General features: G+C 32.9%; 3 protein-coding genes across 3 annotated transcripts; 1 reads left to right on the top strand and 2 right to left on the bottom strand.

The window, feature by feature from the left end:
- The first annotated feature begins 4,388 nt into the window (after positions 1–4,388).
- LOC114177496 (laccase-12-like) lies at positions 4,389–7,528 on the top strand. The gene is made up of 7 exons (XM_028062872.2): positions 4,389–4,566; positions 4,680–4,831; positions 4,933–5,177; positions 5,329–5,457; positions 5,863–6,404; positions 6,508–6,949; positions 7,099–7,528. Exons 1-7 carry the CDS (start codon positions 4,456–4,458, stop codon positions 7,227–7,229), a joined length of 1,752 nt encoding a protein of 583 aa, XP_027918673.1. The 5' UTR covers positions 4,389–4,455; the 3' UTR covers positions 7,230–7,528.
- Positions 7,529–11,167: 3,639 nt separating this feature from the next.
- LOC114176193 (cation/H(+) antiporter 15-like) lies at positions 11,168–13,942 on the bottom strand. Its single transcript, XM_028061152.2, has 3 exons — positions 13,709–13,942; positions 12,718–13,584; positions 11,168–12,485 (listed from the first exon to the last, which is right to left on the bottom strand). The coding sequence occupies exons 1-3, from the start codon at positions 13,940–13,942 to the stop codon at positions 11,265–11,267; spliced, it is 2,322 nt and encodes a 773-aa protein (XP_027916953.1). The 3' UTR covers positions 11,168–11,264.
- Positions 13,943–16,484: 2,542 nt separating this feature from the next.
- LOC114181424 (cation/H(+) antiporter 15-like) lies at positions 16,485–19,445 on the bottom strand. Its single transcript, XM_085665444.1, has 3 exons — positions 18,994–19,445; positions 17,911–18,909; positions 16,485–17,828 (listed from the first exon to the last, which is right to left on the bottom strand). The coding sequence occupies exons 1-3, from the start codon at positions 19,234–19,236 to the stop codon at positions 16,599–16,601; spliced, it is 2,472 nt and encodes an 823-aa protein (XP_085521570.1). The 5' UTR covers positions 19,237–19,445; the 3' UTR covers positions 16,485–16,598.
- Positions 19,446–20,414: the final 969 nt, after the last annotated feature.

The following is a 20,414-nucleotide window of genomic DNA, read 5'->3' as shown; positions in this document are numbered from 1 at the left end:
TGTATTGAAATTCCACCCTTTTTAACTTGATCCATCATAGTGATGCGAAAGTTAGCAAGTTAGCAGGACAACGCATTATTATTATTATTATTATTATTTAATTTTGTTTATTTATATATGTTTATACTTTAAAAGCACAGTTAATCGTATGCTTATTTTTTAAATATTTAATTGAATTAATTAAAATAAATATTATATTTACATATTAATATGAGTTATGAAATTTTTTAACTGACTATACAACTTGTATGTGGTACCAATTAACTGCCTAAACCTGTTGGTTGGCTCTTGTACCACGAATATTGGGGGCCCATTGCCCGAAATGATGCTTATACAGACCAAAACTTTGTAAAGCATTATAGTGACTTTGGACCTTTTCCCGGTCCACAATTTCCAAAGACTAATGGACTTGTGAGGACTATGACTATGAAAGCCCAAAATGGACAACAAAAGTTTCTACGCCATTATAGCGACACACCACCTCTTATGTTGACACTGTAAGTAAAGACTATCACTGAAACCTAGCTAGCATGATGAGTTTGTAAACAGAAGGCCCCACTTTGAAACAGAGCAACATGATGAGTTTGTAAACTTTTTTAAATTCTCAAAATCAAGAAATTTGGCACCCATTTATAACTAACCATGAAAAAGGAAGCCAGAAATTATATATGTTTATAATATGGACGTAGGTACGTTATCGCTAAGGACATGTGGTGTAGTTCCTATTTTTGCCTTTCTTAAGAATGTGACGAGTCAGTAACAAACTCTACCAACTCTGTATAATGCAGTGTCATGATTTGTTGTTCACCTATCAAATCTCAATTTGGTTTCTCCATTGAAAAGCCTACGAATCACACCTTCATCTTTTGCTTCACACGCTTTCCTTCTAACGCTTTGTCTCACAACCAACCAAAGCTAATACCTTTTAGTGCCTTGCCTCATCCCATCATTCATCAATCAACCCAATTTACACACAACATTCACACTGTACCCTCTTACACAGATTAGCTCAGACTCAAACCATTGCATCATTCCTTCTCATCTAAGATTTCTATATTTTCTATTACATCATCCGATAGGGACACTAAATATCCTACACCGCTCCAACTTTGTCCCCGTTTTCACCACTCCTTACTGTTGAACATCCTCACACAGTTATCAAATCTGAATTCTCCTTTCAATTTTTCTAAAAAAGTTAATTTTTTATGTTTAGGGAATTTCAAAGTATTGTAAGTGTGAAAGTTTGAGATCTATGATGTGAATTCGTCTTATCCATATGCATGAAGGATCAATTGATGGAGTCAAACAACAAACAGGTCGTTAACTATAACAAACCAAATTCTCCTAGGTATTGTCAAACATTTGAATAACTGTGAGGTATGAGATTAGTTGAAGATGTGGCATTTATATGGTCACCTAATGTTCCTCAAAAATCAAAACGATGTGTACCTGGTACACACAAGTACGTATCTTTGTGAGTATGACATTCTTGTGTGCCTGTAATTCTTCGCAGATGTCATCCACTCATAAAAGAAAATTAATTAAATCGTGTTGGGTGACGGGTCACCTAATTTATCAGTTTATGCTTCCGATATATTGTTCATAAGTATCTCTAACTAAGTTCTTGTTAGATGCAATCAAATCACTTTAGTTAGTTATAGTTCTTTTATTTTGTTTGCTACAATGATTATTATTAGTCTACGGCACTTGAATATATATCTCCATCAAAGTTAGTAGCCTAAAGGTATAAGAATTGGCGAATAACAACACTAGACAGTTTTACCAGACAAAAAAAAAAGAAAGAGGGTGACCTACAATGAGTTAGAGCTTCACGACCACCACCCTTTGACTTCAACAAGGCTAAAAAATCAACAATATTGAAGAAGGAATAATAAAACTGTAAAGTATAGGTCATGCATATATTAAAAAAAAGTCGCTCTGTTCAGCAGTGAAGGCCTTCGTGCACGGTTTAGGGCTACAATTTTTAGGGGATACTAATGTATATACATATATTTAATTAAAAGTCAATATATAATGATTGTTAGTGTTGTATATGATTTTACTAGAAAAAATTTAAAAGATAAAAACCTGTAAACAAAAATATTAATGGGTCAGTCTATTGTTTCGAAAAACAAATGAAAAGAGGAGGAGTGCTTGACATTAAAAAATTATATATAGAAATAATATAGTTTTGTAAATCGATTATTGCATACACTTTTATTAGTTGCAGAAAGATTGCAAAGTGATATGGACGTGGAATTTAATTCAAAAGTTAAATTCATAGGAAAATGGTCATAATGAAAATATAATTGAACACTTATATAATATCAATTTTTTTTATCAGTAAAGAATGAATTAAAATTAAAAGAGCACTTAAGGGGTGCTCTAACCCTTATACAAAAAGTTATCCTGTATACAATGATGCACTAGTTTGGCATCATAACACTAGCTAAACACATATCTGTGAAACCCAAAAAATGACAATGGAAAACTACTTGAAATCCTCAAAGTATACCGAAAATATGCATGATATGAAATTCTAAGTTGTTTCCTTACACCAGCCCAGAAGCGCATATTCATTATTGTTATCCAAGCTCCTACAACTGTTTCTTTGCTACACTTCCCCTATATATTCCACTGCATCTTTAGGAAACAACTTCTGACATAGTGTAGAATGTGCAATTGTGAGTCAAGATAACTATTATATTCTCATACAAACATCCTTCTTCCTCATCAGTTCATAGACATAGATGTGTCTTTCATTTGATCCCACAATTGGATTTCAACCAACTGGTACTATTAACTTTGCAATACAATGGTTCCTTCCTCTATAATTCCTGTATTTGTTCACCTGGCACACTTGAACACATAGCAGTTACCATATCAAAGAGATTTTAAACAAGTATACGGATATAAACACCAATCACTATATGAGAATTTTACACTTGGAATTTTGTGTTTCATCCAAACCCAGGCCATGACTTGGGCAAGAGCAAAAAGCTCAATAGGATCTACTTTACTTTGTTTGAATATTACCCCATTCCTGTATTTCCAAATTTCCCCTATAATTGTTAATCACATTCCATGTCATACTATAATATCAAATATTGAGTTAGACGCATAAACAATTTTATTATTTGTAAAAATCCTTTTTTCTTTTAACTAAAATAAAACTCTAAGTCTTAAAAAACTTAGCATGTCTCCTAATATATCAAATTATTAATACTCCATAAAAATATAATAATATGATCTTAATAAAATGTGTAAATCAATAAATACAATAGTACTATTTAAAAATATTGTAAATTAAATTTATATTAAGAAACAAATAGTGTTCATTTGTTTAATGCTAATATAATTTTATTAATATGTTTTTAAATAATTTAAAAGTTAATAATTTTCGTTTTGTACATTTAAAAATGTTTAAAATGTAATAAATATGACCGGATTCTTTATGCAATAACAATAATAATGATAAAAATAATGTAAATTTGGACTGATAAAGAGTGGCACAATATTTAATTGTGTACTTGTTACTTAACTTATTTCTTGAGCAATAAAATATACTCTTCTCCACAAATCACGAGCATTCCTTAGATGAAAAGAAAGTGCACTTTAGGCCGTTTACTACACTAAATTATATGTAGTTGTCTGCAGGTAATTTGCAAGAATTTAATTGACTAGCAAAGCAAAGAAAAAAAGTGAAAATGCTTTTTGTTTTGGCCTTTTTGAAAGGTTATATATACTTTTATGACAAATGGAATGGATGGATGGTAAATGGAAGAAATTATTATGTAGTAATCCTTACGAGTTAGTGAGTCTGGTTAGGTTTTTTATAGATTACAATTTTTTGATTATTTATAATATACAAATTGATTGAGATTATAAATATGTAACATAACTTAATCATATGTAATAATTTTTCAGTTAAAAGGAGTTTGTTAACCTCGTTAAGTTCCTGTTTCTGTAATAAGTCAAATAAACATCAACAAAGGCAAGTTTTAATTCATAGCAAGAGTTGTGCAAGGAATTGGAAAAATATAGCCCATTACATCATAGTCACACATGTTTGAAAACAGTTATATAGATTTTACTTTGAGAATGAATGGGAGTTAGAGAAAGTTGTGGTTAAAACGTCTTATTATTTATTAAGAGAACAAAGATATGGACATAATTATGTTTCAGAAAAATCAAATCTGAAGACTTCTGAAGTAAGCATAATTAACTAGCGGGTGCAACAACTCCTACAGTTTGTTTGTTTCAACCAAGTTAAGTTTCATTCTAGATTCTGACCTCGACAAATTTAACCTAATCACCCAACCTCATTCAACTTTATCTCTTTCTCTCCCCTCTAATCCACCCTATAAAACCACCCTCTCCCACTCTTACACTTCCATTGCAACCTTAACTTACACCATTCATATTCACACCAAGCTCTTCACTACTCGCCCAAAGATGACCATTCTCGACAACCACTACTCCTCCATCTTCTTAGCCACCATTTTCCTTCTCTTAACTTCAGCATTGTCTGCAGCAAATGCAAAAATTCACGCGCATGAGTTTGTTGTATGTGTTCTCTTCTCTCACTCTTTTTCTCTTCTTTCTTTGGACTAAAATCTTCTTCCTTTTTACTCCTTTCTCGTAAGATAATAACTTCCTTGCTGGTTGTCGTGGAATAGGTTGAAGCAACTCCAGTGAAGAGGCTGTGCAAAACACACAATGCCATCACCGTGAACGGCCAATTCCCCGGCCCAACGTTGGAAATCAACAACGGAGACACTTTGGTCGTGAAAGTCACAAACAAAGCTCGTTACAATGTGACCATTCATTGGTACGATATTAACCAAGCAAAATATTTGCATGGTGGTGTGACAGGAACATGAAATCTATAAAATTAAACAAGGAGTTTAATGAACATTAATTCACTTTCAGGCACGGTGTTAGGCAGATGAGAACAGGATGGGCAGATGGACCAGAATTTGTGACTCAGTGCCCCATTCGTCCTGGAGGAAGTTACACCTACCGTTTTACCGTACAGGGACAAGAAGGAACACTTTGGTGGCATGCTCATAGCTCCTGGCTTAGAGCCACCGTTTATGGTGCTTTAATCATTCGTCCCAGGGAAGGACAGCTCTACCCTTTCCCCAAGCCAAACCACGACACACCCATTCTTCTTGGTACGTAATCACTTCTCCCTTTTAAATATTTACATTGATGAAAAGAACAAGACAGGAGCATAGGTACAATATATAGAGTTTGTGTTGTGGTGTCTTTTGTTGTCTTGCTTCTGCACAAAGATTGAAGGGTGATAGTGATGATGGTGATCAGGGGAATGGTGGGACGCAAACCCTATTGATGTGGTGAGACAGGCCACACGAACTGGAGGAGCTCCTAATGTCTCTGATGCATACACCATCAATGGTCAACCTGGTGATCTTTACAAGTGCTCAACCAAAGGTTTGAATTCTCTTCTTGATTTTTATTACGTTCAACATGTCACATGTCTTTTTGAATAACTTTACTTTGTAAAAAGATTTCACAATTAAACCAGAAAGTAGTCGTGAAAAAGAGAAGCTCTTAGGACAATGACGTGTGATATCAAATTATTAAAGATGTCAATTATTTAAGAAAACTAGTCAACAATAGGGTTGTCTTCCGGTAGGGCGTCTACTTGATGACCTTTTTTACTTTTTGTTCTCCTTTAAAGACAAAGTGTCTCCCCAAACCAAAAAGAAAGACAATTTTTAAATAAAAATAGTTCAAAAATTGTAATTTTTAAAGATAAAATATTTTTATACTCAGTCTCAGATACAGTCCATTACATTGTTTTATTGTTTGAATTTAATATGACTGGAAATACAGATACTACCACTGTTCCGATTCATGCTGGAGAAACAAACCTTCTACGTGTCATCAATGCTGCACTCAATCAACCTCTCTTCTTTACCGTCGCAAACCACAAACTTACGGTCGTTGGCGCCGACGCCTCCTACCTCAAACCCTTCACCACCAAAGTCCTCATGTTGGGACCCGGCCAAACCACTGATGTCCTCATTACCGCCGACCAACCACCATCTCGCTACTACATGGCGGCGCGTGCATACCAATCTGCTCAAAACGCTGCGTTTGACAACACCACCACCACCGCAATATTGGAATACAAATCACCTCACCATGGTAACCATGCTCAGCATCATCGTTCTAAAGGTGTGAAGAGCAAAACGAGACCTATAATGCCTCCACTCCCTGCTTACAACGACACAAACACCGTCACTGCTTTCAGCAGAAGCTTCAGAAGCCCCAGAAGAGTTGAGGTCCCCACTGAAATCGATCAAAGCCTTTTCTTCACCGTGGGCTTAGGACTCAACAAGTGCCCTAAAAACTTCAAACCAAATAGGTGTCAGGTATTGCACTATTAACCTAATTCACTTATCGTAAAACATCAGAATCAGAGATTCTTAGCAGGTTTGGAAAACGTATTAATTTTTGTTCCACTTCCCATGGCAGGGACCCAATGGGACGAGGTTCACTGCGAGCATGAACAACGTTTCTTTCGTGCTACCCAACAACGTTTCCATCTTGCAGGCTCAGTACCTCGGAATCCCGGGAGTGTTCACGACCGATTTTCCGGGGAAGCCGCCGGTGAAGTTCGATTACACCGGCAACGTGAGCCGTTCATTGTGGCAACCTATTCCCGGGACTAAGGCTCACAAGTTGAAGTTTGGGTCGAGGGTTGAGATTGTGTTGCAGGATACTAGCATTGTTACTCCTGAGAACCACCCTATCCATCTCCATGGCTATGATTTCTACATTGTTGCAGAGGGGTTCGGGAACTTCGACCCCAAGAAAGATAGGGCGAAATTCAACCTTGTTGATCCTCCTTTGAGGAACACAGTGGCTGTCCCTGTAAATGGATGGGCAGTTATTAGATTTGTTGCTGATAATCCAGGTATATAAACACGTCAAAAGAGTACATTTAGCACTAACAATAAAAAAAAGATTTTTTTAACTTCATTTAATAATCTCATTTATGCAAGAAGCAATGATTTTGGACTTGTTTTGGCATGATGTAATAATGTGTGTATTTATGAATCGTAGGTGCATGGCTTATGCATTGTCACTTGGACGTCCACATAGGGTGGGGTTTGGCGACGGTGTTGTTGGTGGAGAACGGTGTTGGGAAATTGCAGTCCATAGAGCCTCCTCCGGTGGATCTTCCTCTTTGTTAGGATAATCATCCACTAAAGAAAGAACGGAGTGATACCAGTTTTTGTTAGTTTCAAAGTTTGGTTAATGTTTCCCTGCATTTTGGGAGGCTTTTGTTTTTTGTTTTGATTTCATTGCTTTTGCTTTGCTTTAATTGTACCTTCTTTTTCTATAGAGATAAATTGGGTTTGAAACTTAGGGAGGGATGGTGATGCGGTTTCAACGCAAATATACCATCTCAATAGCCATAAGCCCCACTCATTTTACAAGCAGATTTGCTAGTTTTGAAGATAATATAAGCCCTGGATTTTTTTTGTTACAAGTCTTCGTCTTTTGCTCTTTATTCAAACTACTCAGTTGAAAAACCAATTGAATGTTGACATGTTTTAATGATTACTTTCAAAACCTTCTGCCATCATAAACTAATATAAATTTTCGCATTAACCAACACAATATAGTGCATAAAACGGAATGCATTTCATATATATATAATTAAAATCTTTTGCGTTAAAAAGGTGAATATTAAGCTGAAATCAGTTTTATATTTTGGTTATTAATATATTTTGTGAATTAAAAATCTCTACTTCACGTGGACTTTCAATAATAATTTTGGTTATTTTTTATTTTATTTGTCTCTTATTGTTTTGAGTAATTACTATTTGACTCTCGCTTTTTTTTACTATCCCTTATGATAATAAAATATTATATTTAAGTAATAAAACTAAATACAAATCAAATTTTAATATAAAATAACAATTTTATATTTTTAATTAAATGATAGTATAAATTATGATATTTCTGAACCTAATCATGGTCATTAGTTAGGTCTTTCTTCCTGCACCTCCAAGCATTTCTTCTGTATCTTTAAAATTTCTTTAAATTCTCAAAAAATCCTTTAACCATTTAAGAAAACTCACAGACATCACACTTCCAAAATTACTTTCGAAAAAAAAAACATTACTGGAAGTCAATTTCCGGAAATCAAAAAATTAATTTTATTTTAAATATTTTTTATTTTTTTAAAATTTATGTTTTTTACCTTTTATTTTATTTTATTTTTTAAAACACGTATTAAAAATATTAAAAATTATAAAATATATAAATTTAAAAATAATTATTTTAGAAAATAAAAAATAAGTAAAAAAAATGCTAAATGAAAATGAAAAATAATTTAAATAAAAATAATAAAACTTTAAATTTAAAAAAATGAATATATATATATATATATATATATATATATATATTAGTTAAAGTTTTACTATTCTAATTTAAATTATTTTTTTATTTTATTTTTATTTTTAATTTTATTAATAAAATATTATTATAATTATTTTATTTATATATTTCATCTGTATAATATTTTATATTTTATTTGAATTTTTAATTTTATTTAAAATTTAAATATTTAATTTTAATCAAATTTTTAAATTTTTTTCAATTATATATCTTTTTATATTTTTAAATTTAAATTTATTTTTATATAATTTATTAAAACGTTAATAAAAATAAAAAAGAATTAAAAAATCATATTTAAAATAATATATATATATATAATAAAATTTTAAAAAAACGAAATATATATATATATATATATATATATATATATATATATATATATATATTTAATATTATTTTAATTTTACTTATATTTATATTTATATTTATTTTTCAGTATATTAAATAAAAATAAAATTATATATAGATATTAATATTTTTTTAAAATATAATAAGAAATATGAAAACATAAAAAGAAATAAAATAATAAATAATAAACTAAAAAAACAATTAAAAGTTAGAAAACATAAATTTTAAAAAGAATTAAAAATATTTAAAATAAAATTAATTTTTTGACTTACGGAAGTTGATTTCCATAATGTTTTTTGACTTCCGATAGTCGATTTCCGGTGATACATTTTGACTTCCAGAAGTCGACTTCCGGTGATATATTTTAACTTTCGGAAGCCATATATTTTAACTTCCGAAAGTCGACATAATTTTGGGGGTGTGATGTCTGCGAATTTCCTTAAATGGTCAAAGAATTTTTTGAGAATTTAAATAAATTTTGGAGGTGTAGAAAAAATTTTGGAAATACAGGAAGAAAGACCCTCATTAGTTTTTACGTGACCTCTGAATGCTCCATGCGGTTGATCTTGCTTGATTCTGTTTTGGGCCTTTAGCCCATTTTGTTAAAAAATATATATATATATATATATATAGCTGTGTTCTCTAACTGTTGCAAGAGACAAGCCAGCAATGAATTATAGATTGTAACCAAACATTCTTCATTTTGATGACTAATATGATGGTTGGAGTATTATGGATATTTCTGATGTCAAAAAGGAAAATATAATGTTGAGTGTAGATCAGAAACAATACAACCCAATCAGGTGCACATTAATAACAAGGAGTTATTAAGTCTTAAAAAATGTTAAAAGGAAAAAAGAGAGAGTAGAAATCTATATATGATATAAATTTAAATTTTAATATGCAACCAAGAAACATGGTCATCTCCCTTAAAAAATATTCATTTATAATACATTCTTTTTCTAGTTTATTTTTTTATGAAAATAGTGCAATTTGAACACCAATTTATTGATTTGGAATAAAATGTTTAAAAGTTACAAATTTAAGCAAGTTGTAATTGTAGGTTAACGACCTTATTATCAACCACCCCGTTTTTAAGAAGCCGTCTTTTTAATGACTGATTATTTGTATTTTAAATAAATTAATTATTTGTAAATGTATAAATAAAAATACTTATATTATTTACTAAAATTTTATGATTTATGTTTTTAAATTACAATAGTATTATTTTTTTTAAATAGGTATTTAATTATTTTAAGACATATAAAATAGTCAGTTGTAATAATTATCTATATAAATAATAATAAACAATAACGGTTATATAAGAGGTTCTTCTTTTTGTATATATATTTTATTTTATTTTTCTTTTTACTTTCTAAATAATCATCTTTTTAAACTAAAACAATTATTATACATTTTTATTTTTTACGGAATATTCTTTTTTTTAATTTAAATTTTTTTTATTTAACATTTTTTTAAAATTAATCACTTTTTTAAATTAAAATAATTATCTACAATAAAAATTACTTATCTACAAAAAAGTTATAAAAACTATTTGTATTTATATATAAACACTTTACTTCCCTTCAATATTAGATGATCAAATTTAGATAGTACTATAACTTATTTTAACTTTGTTTTTCCCTTTTAATTTACATCAATAATTCCTAATTAATGACATAAATAACTTTAACTTACATATTAATAATTTTTTAAAATTATTTAAAATATTACTTATCCCTTTCCCATATTTTAGACGTATTTTAACATACTTACCATAATTTATTTCAACTTGATTACTTCGTTAAATTACATAAACAAAATTCGCTATTATGAAATAATCAATCTAAATCCTAATTAAAGAAATTATTCAACATTTATCTCGTAGAAAACAACTACGTACATCTTAAAAATAATATCTAAACATTTTGTTTAACTGTCACTGTTAAACTTAGAAATATATAAGTCGTAAAATTTAAAAAAAAATTGAAATATATAAGTTGTAAAATTTTAAAAAAATTTGGAATGATTATTTTTTAAAATGTCACTGTTAAAATTAGAAATATATAAGTTGCTTTAGATTCATAAATGATTAATTTATTAAAAAAAAAGGTAAAAAAAAATATTGGAATGACAACTTCGTAAAAAAAAAAGTGAGATTTTATCGTCATAATGAAGACTTCAACGTAAAAGAAAAACAAGAATGTTAATTAAACGAGGAATTCATCGATCAAATTAATGGGTCTTTATCAAAATCCATAATTTTGTAGAATTTTACCCAAATCGTAACATATATTACAAAAAAACAATATTTTCTCCAAAAAGAACCAATTTACAGGCTCACGGAGATACGAAAAAGGAAAGGGTAGAAATCCAAAGTCCTCCTATGGATCAATGCTTTCTCTCAACCAAGAGAAAGAAAATTGTGTGAAAAAAAAAACAATTAATAAAGCACATTGACATAAACAAGAACCCTAAAAACTCAAACCACTACGAAAGACGTGACGACCTGAATTTCGCATTTGTTTTACCCTTTTGACTCCACATTTCATCACCAACACAGGAGTTTTTCCTTCACAAAACTCATTTGATGCCAACATATCCCCCAAAATTCCCAACTGGTCCGAATTGTCCATTAAATTTGACATTTCTTCTTCCCTAAAATCCCCCATATTATGTTGCTTCCCCACCATCACTAGGTCATAGTCATTCTCCATTTCCCTAATAGCTTCCAACACTTGTATGCAATCTTCCACCGCAACCTCATGGTAAACAACGTTAACAACATCAAAACTATAATCCCTCTTCGCCAAAAACTCATCTATTAAACTCTCGTCCAACGTGCTCTCTAACGCATCCTCTTCATTTTGCACCTCTCCAAATATCACAAACCCCGAATCTCCTTTCCTAGGCAAAACAAACCGGATCAAGGTCACGCGCGTGTTCGCGCGTTCCAACATTCGAATTCCCAACGCCAGTGCTTCTCTATCGTCTTCTCCGCCGACGAAGAAGACACCCACATGAAAAGACAAGTTGTAGTTACTCATACTCAGCACCGACAATCTGTCCACAAGAATCCCCAACGTGCCCTTTGAGTAAGTAGCAAAATTTGCGTTGAGCTCACGGAAGATGGTGCACACGTGGATTCCTAGACTCTGATCATTCTGATGAAATGGAATAATGAGGAGATGCACCGAGTTATCTTCCGCGAGGTTACAGACCGCTTCGTACATGCTTTTGTAGGGTGCAACGTTGACGTATGAAAGAACAGTTACAGGACCACTTGAGTTTTCGGAGTAGTTCTCGAATGCACGCAAAATGCGGTTGGTGTTGGGGTAGTTGACGGACAGAGATTTTCTGTTGTTTTTGTTCATGGGAAGAAGAATGGGCGTGCTTTTCCCGGAAAGCTCAATGAGATGGATCACGAAGAGGCAAATGGGGCTTTCTCTGGTTGGGTTGCATGACTCTGTTAGGGCAATCATGCTATGCACGTGTTGATCCGTGTGCACGCACGAAACGATGTTGAAGTCTGTGTCTGCTTTGAAGTTTTGGATTGTTCTCACACGACCTTCATGTACTGTTGGTGTTATGCACACGCGACAGTGCCTGTACAAGAATTTGATCGAAGGTACGCAAAATATTGTGATTAACACCACGTACATCACCGCTACACTGTATACTTCTAAATCAATTACCTGCAAAAAGGAACCTCATAATATAACATGTTACAAAGTAGTATATTAAAAACACATGTTATCTTAATTGAGGAACAGAAAGAAAAAGAAAGTAGTATATTACCCCGAGTTTGTTCATTCTACTGTAAAAAATGAGTTCCACTACACCCTTGACGTTCAATATGAGCCCTAGCACAACGCCATGTTTGGGCTTAATTTTATAAGAGGGAGAAATAAGTGCACATGTAAGCACCTTTACGACGCATCCCAAAAATAAGATTCCCTGTACTGTTAGAGCCACATCCCAATGGTCATGAATTCCAGACAAATCTGTTCTTTTGCCTACATACATGTAGAAGAAAGGCATAAAAAGCTCAGAGACTATCAATTCAACCCTCTCTATAATTGTTGTAGCCACTGGGGGTCCATTTGGCAGAATAAAACCAAAGAGAAGAGGTCCCACGATGAAGAATAGCCCCAAGCTGTCGCTAATGGCTGCCATAACAAGTGGCCCCAGAAGTAGCATCACAACGTATGCTTCTTTCATTGATTCTCCGGGTTGTGTTTTTTCAACAACAATGTTCACCAATGGTCTCACAATAAACACACACACCACACCGAACCCGCATACACCTGCCAATAACACAACTATAAATTCAGCGCTCAAGTTTGAGTTGAACTGGAGCTCCATCGTAGACCATTGCAATATCTCGCTGATCATGGCAGCAGACAAAGCGATTTGGCCCAGTTCCGTGGCCAAGATGTTGAGTTCCATCAGGGTTTCTGATATAACAGCGAAACTGCTCAGGGTGAAGACGTTGGGGAAGTTGTATATCGACACTTTGTTTTCTTCTCTGTTCGCGCTATGGGGCGAATACAAATACAACATAGTCGATGTCACGAAGAAGGAAGCGAAGAAGGGAAACACGCCGAATCGCCAACATCGTTTCGCTGCTTTTAATGTTGTCAATACATCCATTTTCAGACTTGTTAGGAACACACAGTAAATTGTTCCTATTTTGGCCAACGTATTCATAATCAAAGCTTGTTTTAGCGGAAACAAAGTCCCAAGGAATGCTTCGTTGTGCCCGAAGCACGTTGGCCCCATCAGAACTCCCGCCTGTAAACTTTTATTTCTCGTCAATCTCTCTCAACCAGACACTCAAACTTTCATGCATGCATTACAGTAATTAAAATTTAGCAAACGAAAGTATGAGAAAAAGGAAAAGAGAGAGAAAACTTACGATGATTGAGCATACGAATTTAGGTGTATGTATTGCCTTGAGGAGAAAATGCAACAGTTTTGAGAGTGAAACGAGTATGATGACTTGACACAATGTGATAGGAATCACAAAATCCAATGGATTATCGCCAATCCACATGCCTAAAGAGGCTATAGTTCTGTCACTGTTTAGACATACCACCAAATTACCAGTGCTCGTATCATTATATACAGTGGTTATGGAATTCTGCTTCATTATATGTTTCTACCAACCAATTCGTTGACAAGAACAAAGGTTTTCCCTCGTGTGTGTGTTTGTGTTTGCAAACACAAACACAAACAAACACGTGAGAGGCAGAACAGAACAGAACAGAGAGGAGAGAAACATATATAAATTCTTAAAATGTTTCAATTAAATTGACAGATAAAACATTTATATTTAGACTATGACTTGGAAAAATTAGGGAAATATGAGCTGCGACTATGGTGTTATAGTTGTTACAACTGCGAAAATTTTATAAGTGGACACCTATTTATGACAGGACAATTATTTCACAACCAATTGTTTTAATATTTTAATTATATATTTTTTTTTTTAACTTCAAGTATTAATATATGTTAAAATATACTTTCAAAAAGATGCATTATGGGTGGCAATAATAACTTTAAGCATGTAAATATTTAGCGTGAACAGAGAGTTGTGGTATCACAGAACAAAATGGTTGTGTAGCACAAATGGTTCCAGTGGCAGGTGTAATCAAGAAAAAAATTAATTACAAAACCTAACTTCGTGTAACGAATTGCGGTTGTAAGGATCCATATGAAACTAAACCACACGGCAAACAGCTAATAGTTAATGACAAATTTTAATAGAAAAATGCACTTACCCCTCTATAATAATATAATAATATGTATTACAATTTAAGTTAAAAATTTAAATAAATATAATTAAAATATTACTATTTTAAGTTATCTCGTAAAGTATTTTATTTATCAAATTTGAATTTTTTTTACTTAATTTTTCTGTATTATTTCTCGTTTGTGTTTAGTTTTTAACACTCAACACAACATAAAAAATTCCAATACAATACAAGAAAATTTTTAAATAGTAATCAATGGTAATGTTTAAGTTATCTAGTAAAGTATTTTATTTATTAAATATCAAAATATATCAAATTTGAATTTTTTTATTAAGTTTTTCTATGTTGTTTATTGCTTGTACTTTCAAAATACAATAATAACCACAAATTTTAAAATTTTAAAGTATTAAAATAGTATATTTTAAATTTTCAGCGCAACACAAAAAATTCCAATATAAAAACTGACCTTCAAAATATAATCACCTATTTTAATTTGTGTGCGTCACCCAAACTGTTTTGGTATGGAAAAGGATTCCCCCAGCCCAGCAAGGAATGCATGGTATTCAAAAAGATTTTTACAAACGATTACATGTACTACTGAACTTATTAATAGAGAATTATTTTGACCACAAAATATAAATTAAAATCTAAAAATACAAGCATTAAAATAGTAGTCTTGTAATTTCAAAAAATAAAATGTTTGATTCATATAATATTTCTTTATTTGTGACTTATAAATATCTAATTAACATTAATTGAAAATAAAACTACTCTTATTTTTTAAATACTTAGTGAACAAAAAGGAAATAACATTTTATTAATTTACTATGTCTAGTATAGTTGAAAATTGGAATAATATTACTATTTAAAAGAAAAAATGGAAAAAAAATTATGAAACTCAAAAAAGTCTTTATAATATAGCACAGAGAACATTGAAAGAGTTGTTGTTTAAGTTATAACATGTGTTGCATCGATACTTCAATTTGGATCACATATATGTGTGTGATATGTATTCATGTTTGATATTTTAGGATACTTATCAATAAAATATCTAATTTATAAATGTTGTAGTGCACTGCAAGAAAATATTTGATAATCACCAATTTTATTGACAAAAAATAATTAGTCCAACTTCGAGTTGGGCTGACCTGGTTAGACTTCAATCTGGCTGACTCGTTTAGACCTTCAACTTGAAGACACTCGTCTTGACTTTTTGTCCGACAAGACTCGACTCTATTTTCAACTCGAAGTGAAGATCGAGACCTATGATTTTTTTTTCTCCTAACCGATGAGTAGTTCTACAACTTGACAAAATTTAATTTCTTTAATTTTAAGGAAATTTTAAATTCTACTATTTTTTATTTAAAATACTTTCTTAAAATTTCATAATTTCAGTTTCTTTTTAATTTTCTCATTCTCATTCAAACAAGTGATTTTTCCTCAAAAAATTTTAAATTATCCATATAAATTAATTACTTTCTTAAATTGTCTTATCCAAAAACATAAATTCTTTTCTATGTCAAGATATATTACTAAAATGAATATGCAAGACATCAATTAGGAAAAGCAATGAAAAAAAAACAGTAGAGTTGGTAATTATAATAATTATTTTTAATATCTTTTTTTATATTTTTTGTTTATTTTATTCAATTTATGACCTCTCTTAATAAAAGATCTAATCAAGTTTTCAATTTAAAAAATATAGAATTAAAACTCTTTCAAGGTTCAATATGCAATAATATAACTTTTTAATGATTGAAGTATTAATAAAAATATCAATTAATTTCTTCAATTTAAAAATTGAATATTTACATATATATTTATTTATTAACTATTAAGTCGAAATATATATTTAGATGTATGCCTAAATGCATGCACAATTATTTTCCAATAGAATATGTGTAAACGAGTACTACTTTAAAGGTTGAAAACCATAGGGGTACTAAAACATTCCTTACTCCATACAAAAAATAAAACGAAATATATATTTACACTTTCCCAGAAAAATAGTTTTCTGATTCTAACACCTAAAATTATTTCGAAAATATAGTATTATTCAGCAGTTGTAAAACTTTTTTGAGATAAATTAGTTGAATGTACTTTATCGATCTTTTTAGCATTTCGCCTTACCCCTCCACACTGTGTGACCAGAACCGGAATCATCCCAAGGCAAAACTCCCGCGACGACAGCATATCCCCCAATATTCCCAAAACGGCTGCGTTTTCTATGAGTGTTCCCATTTGCTCTGAATTCAGATACCCATCGTTGTGTCTTTTTCCCACAATCACAAGGTCATAGTTTCCTTCCAAACTGTGAACTGCGTCCAAAACCTCAACCCCATCCTCCACCTTAATCTCGAACCAAGAAACGTTACCGCTACCATATTTCAAGCTCTTGAACTCATCAATTAAACTATCGTCCATCATCAGATCCTCCTCTTCCTGTTCACGCTCCTCTCTCGTCAAAACAATTTTATTACCGTACCCTCGATTCATCACCACGAACCGGAACAACGACACCCTCGTTGACGCACGTTCCACCATCCGAATCCCCAAAGCCAACGCTTCCCTGTCGTCGGACCCACCTATGAAGAATATCCCCACGTGGAAAAACATCTGGGTGCTGCACGCGCTCAGCCGGGAGTGCTTGTCCACCAGAATCCCCAACGTGCATGGAGCTTGCGCTTGAAAGCTGGCGTTCATTTTGCGGATGGATGCTGCCACGTGGTGCACGAGATGCACATTGTCGTTTTCGGGTAAGGGGATGATGATGAAAGGCACCAACTTGTCCTGCGCGAGGTTGCAGATGGCATCGTGCATGCTCTTGTAGGGTGCGACGTTGACGTAGGGGAGAACCGTGACGGGTCCACTTGAGTTGTTAGAGTAGTTTTCGAAGGCTCGCATGATGTGGTTGGTGTTGGGATAATTAACGGACAGAGATTTTAGTCTGTAGTTTATGGGAACGAGAATGGGTGCGCTTTTTCCTAGAAGCTCGATGAGGTGTATGGCGTAGAGGCATATGGGACTCTCTACCATAGGGTTGCACACTTCGATGAAAGCAGTTGCGCAACGCACGTTCTCTTCGTTGTGTACGCAACAAATGATGCGAAACTCTGTGTCTCTTGGAATGCTTTGGATGGTTCTGACATGGCCTTCGTATAAGCTTGCTGTCTGTAGGACTCGTGGCCGATGCTTGTACAGTAAGCTGATCAAGGGTGTAACGATCGCCGTGATAAACACCACACAGAACACCAGTTGACTGAATGTTGCCTCATCCAACATCTACAAAAGCTCAGAAAAACATAGATGAAAATTTAGGTCAAGCAAATTGCTTAGTAAACTAATAAAATAATAGAAAAACAACCTTGAATTTCTTGAGTCTAAAGAAACCTATGAGTTGAGTTAGTCCCTTGATGTTCAAGGTGAGGCCAAGCAATGTGCCATATCTAGGCTTAATGTTGTAGGTTAGAGAAACCAAAATACATGCTACCAACTTGGCCAAGTCTCCGATGATGAAGACAGACTGCAGAGTCAAAAACAAGCGCCAATCCCCGAGTGCAGACAAATCGGTCATCATTCCCACGTACATGAAGAAGAAGGGTAGGAGAAACTGGGCGATGAGAACCTCACACTTCTCCACAAGTGTTGTGCCCAAGGGTGGTCCACTGGGTATGACCAAGCCAAAAAGCAACGGCCCTATGAGACTGGTTACTCCCAGGGCGTCTCCCAAAACGGAGACGAGCAGAACCGTGAGAAGAATGAAGACGATGTAGGACTCCTTGACCGGTTTTCCCACGGGGGTTATCCGGACAATGAGCTTCATGGTGGGTCGCAGGACGAAATAGACGAAAGACAAGAATAGGGACCAGCTTCCCAACAAGTTGATTGAATGTTTGAGGTCATCAGATTGTTCGGTGAAGCTGTGGAGGAGGAGCAATAGGCATTGTATGTTGTCGTTGATCATGGAGGAAGAGAGAGCGATCTGGCCGAGCTCTGTGGCTATGAGATTGAGTTCGATCAACGCATCGGAGATGACGGGGAAGTTGCTCATGGCCATTGAAAAACTTATTGCGTTGCGTGAATTGTCTATGTAGGAAGGAGATATATTAGGGGCATAGAAGACGCTTAAGAGTGCGTCCAGGACTAAAAATGAAACGAAGAAGGGTATTACTCCGAGTAGCCAATTGCTTTTTGCGGCTCTCACAGTCATGAGTACGTCCATTTTCAGTGACAATAAGAACAGGGAATATGTGACTCCTAATATGCAAGCAAACATTAGCACCGATGCTTGTCTTTCTGGGAATAGAGCACTCATATACGCCTTGTTGCGCCCCAGAAATGTTGGGCCCAAAATAATCCCACCCTGCACATTTCATAATCACACAACAAAATCATAGTTATGCAAACATTACTATACTCATTTCGAAGGAAAATCGTTGAAGCTTACCAGAAGGTTGCAGCTGAATTTTGGTGTTCGTAGAGGCCTGAGAAGAAAGAAGAGCGTTCTAGAGATTATGTTGAAGGTGAAGAGTTGGCACAACGTCACTGGAAGCACAAACCCGAATGGATAATCCCCAATGAAAACGCCATAAGACCCTACGTTTCTATCGTTTCGGACACAAACATGCCCCTGCCCTTGCGAATCCCAATAACTGATGAATGTTTTATTGCCTAGTTCTGGATTCTCCATTATCTATCAGTATTTGATGAGGCAAACCCAATACAATTGCTGCAGCAGAGAAAAAACTGATGCAGATGGGATACGGAAATGGAGATTAATTTCGTAAAATCTGCCTCCACACCTGCGATACGGAAATCGACCTACACATTACTACAATAATAGCATTGCAACTTGATATTTTTGTCCAAACTAAACAATATATATATCGTAGCCACGAATGTTACTCTCAAATGTTGCAATTTTAGCAAAATATAATATCTATATATGGATTCAGAGTTTCCACTTACCTACCACTAAAATTAAATCAACTGTTTCGTTTATAATCTAACCGATTGAAGGATGTCGTAACAATGGTCAACCAAGTCAAATTTTAATTAGGTTATTTAATTATTGTAATGTTTATACGTGAATGCACGAATCCCTCTGATGCAATCCCATCGAGTAGGACCTTTTGTCTGGGAAATCTGTGGTTAGCATCAACAACAAATTACCAAATTGTAGGGCTGGGAAAAAATCTGATTCCATCAAATTGTTCTAATTTTAATCTGATTTGATCTATTAAAAATCTATTTTTTTTAAAAAAAATAATATTTTAACTCACTTTTTCTATTTACTTCTAACTTTATTGCTTCAATCATTATTAGATTTTTTTTTTTATTCTTTTTAATAATATGATAATCTAATGATAATTGAAGTAATGAATTAAAAATAAATTAAAAAATAGATTAAAATATCATTCTCGTTGGAAAATCCATATTTCCAATTTTAATCGGCAGCTATCATCACTACAAGACATTCTTCAAACTGTCGTTGCGAGGAAGAAATTCCGCATAATTTGCACCTTCTCTCATAAATGTTTTACACTCACCGTGGTGTAATGGACATGATTTTGAAAATGAGGAAAAATTCCTAAAAATATATATTTTAAAATAATTTTTATTTGTATGATAACTTTTCTTGTTTATTTTATATTTTTAATCTCATCAAATTTGTCTCCTCGTAGAAAATTTTAAAAGTAATCTTTCTCCTATTTAAGGACTTTAAAGAATAGTTATATTATTTAATACATTAAAAATAGATAGTTAGAAATTATATATATATATATATATATATATATATATATATATATATATATATATATATATATATGCAGAAGCTATTTTTAATATAGTTCGTAACATTTAAAT

Source organism: Vigna unguiculata, chromosome 1 (assembly GCF_037176805.1).
Source record: "Vigna unguiculata cultivar grain cowpea cultivar isolate G323 ecotype 2 chromosome 1, ASM3717680v1, whole genome shotgun sequence".
NCBI classification, from domain to species: domain Eukaryota; kingdom Viridiplantae; phylum Streptophyta; class Magnoliopsida; order Fabales; family Fabaceae; genus Vigna; species Vigna unguiculata.
Note: the sequence above shows the minus strand (reverse complement) of the source record. Positions and strands in the feature narration are given on the sequence as shown.

Bases quoted from the DNA above. Each gene is read 5' to 3' on its own strand.
- LOC114181424 (XM_085665444.1), bottom strand. From the start codon at position 19,236: ATGGAGAATCCAGAACTAGGCAATAAAACATTCATCAGTTATTGGGAT. The intron at 18,910-18,993 runs GTAAGCTTCAAC...TGAAATGTGCAG, and splicing joins AATTCAGCTGCAACCTTCTG to GGTGGGATTATTTTGGGCCC. The intron at 17,829-17,910 runs GTTGTTTTTCTA...GAGCTTTTGTAG, and splicing joins TTAGACTCAAGAAATTCAAG to ATGTTGGATGAGGCAACATT.
- LOC114177496 (XM_028062872.2), top strand. From the start codon at position 4,456: ATGACCATTCTCGACAACCACTACTCCTCCATCTTCTTAGCCACCATT. The intron at 5,178-5,328 runs GTACGTAATCAC...GATGGTGATCAG, and splicing joins CGACACACCCATTCTTCTTG to GGGAATGGTGGGACGCAAAC. The intron at 5,458-5,862 runs GTTTGAATTCTC...CTGGAAATACAG, and splicing joins TTACAAGTGCTCAACCAAAG to ATACTACCACTGTTCCGATT.
- LOC114176193 (XM_028061152.2), bottom strand. From the start codon at position 13,942: ATGAAGCAGAATTCCATAACCACTGTATATAATGATACGAGCACTGGT. The intron at 13,585-13,708 runs GTAAGTTTTCTC...AAAAGTTTACAG, and splicing joins AATTCGTATGCTCAATCATC to GCGGGAGTTCTGATGGGGCC. The intron at 12,486-12,717 runs GTGCTTACATGT...TCCTTTTTGCAG, and splicing joins TTTTGGGATGCGTCGTAAAG to GTAATTGATTTAGAAGTATA.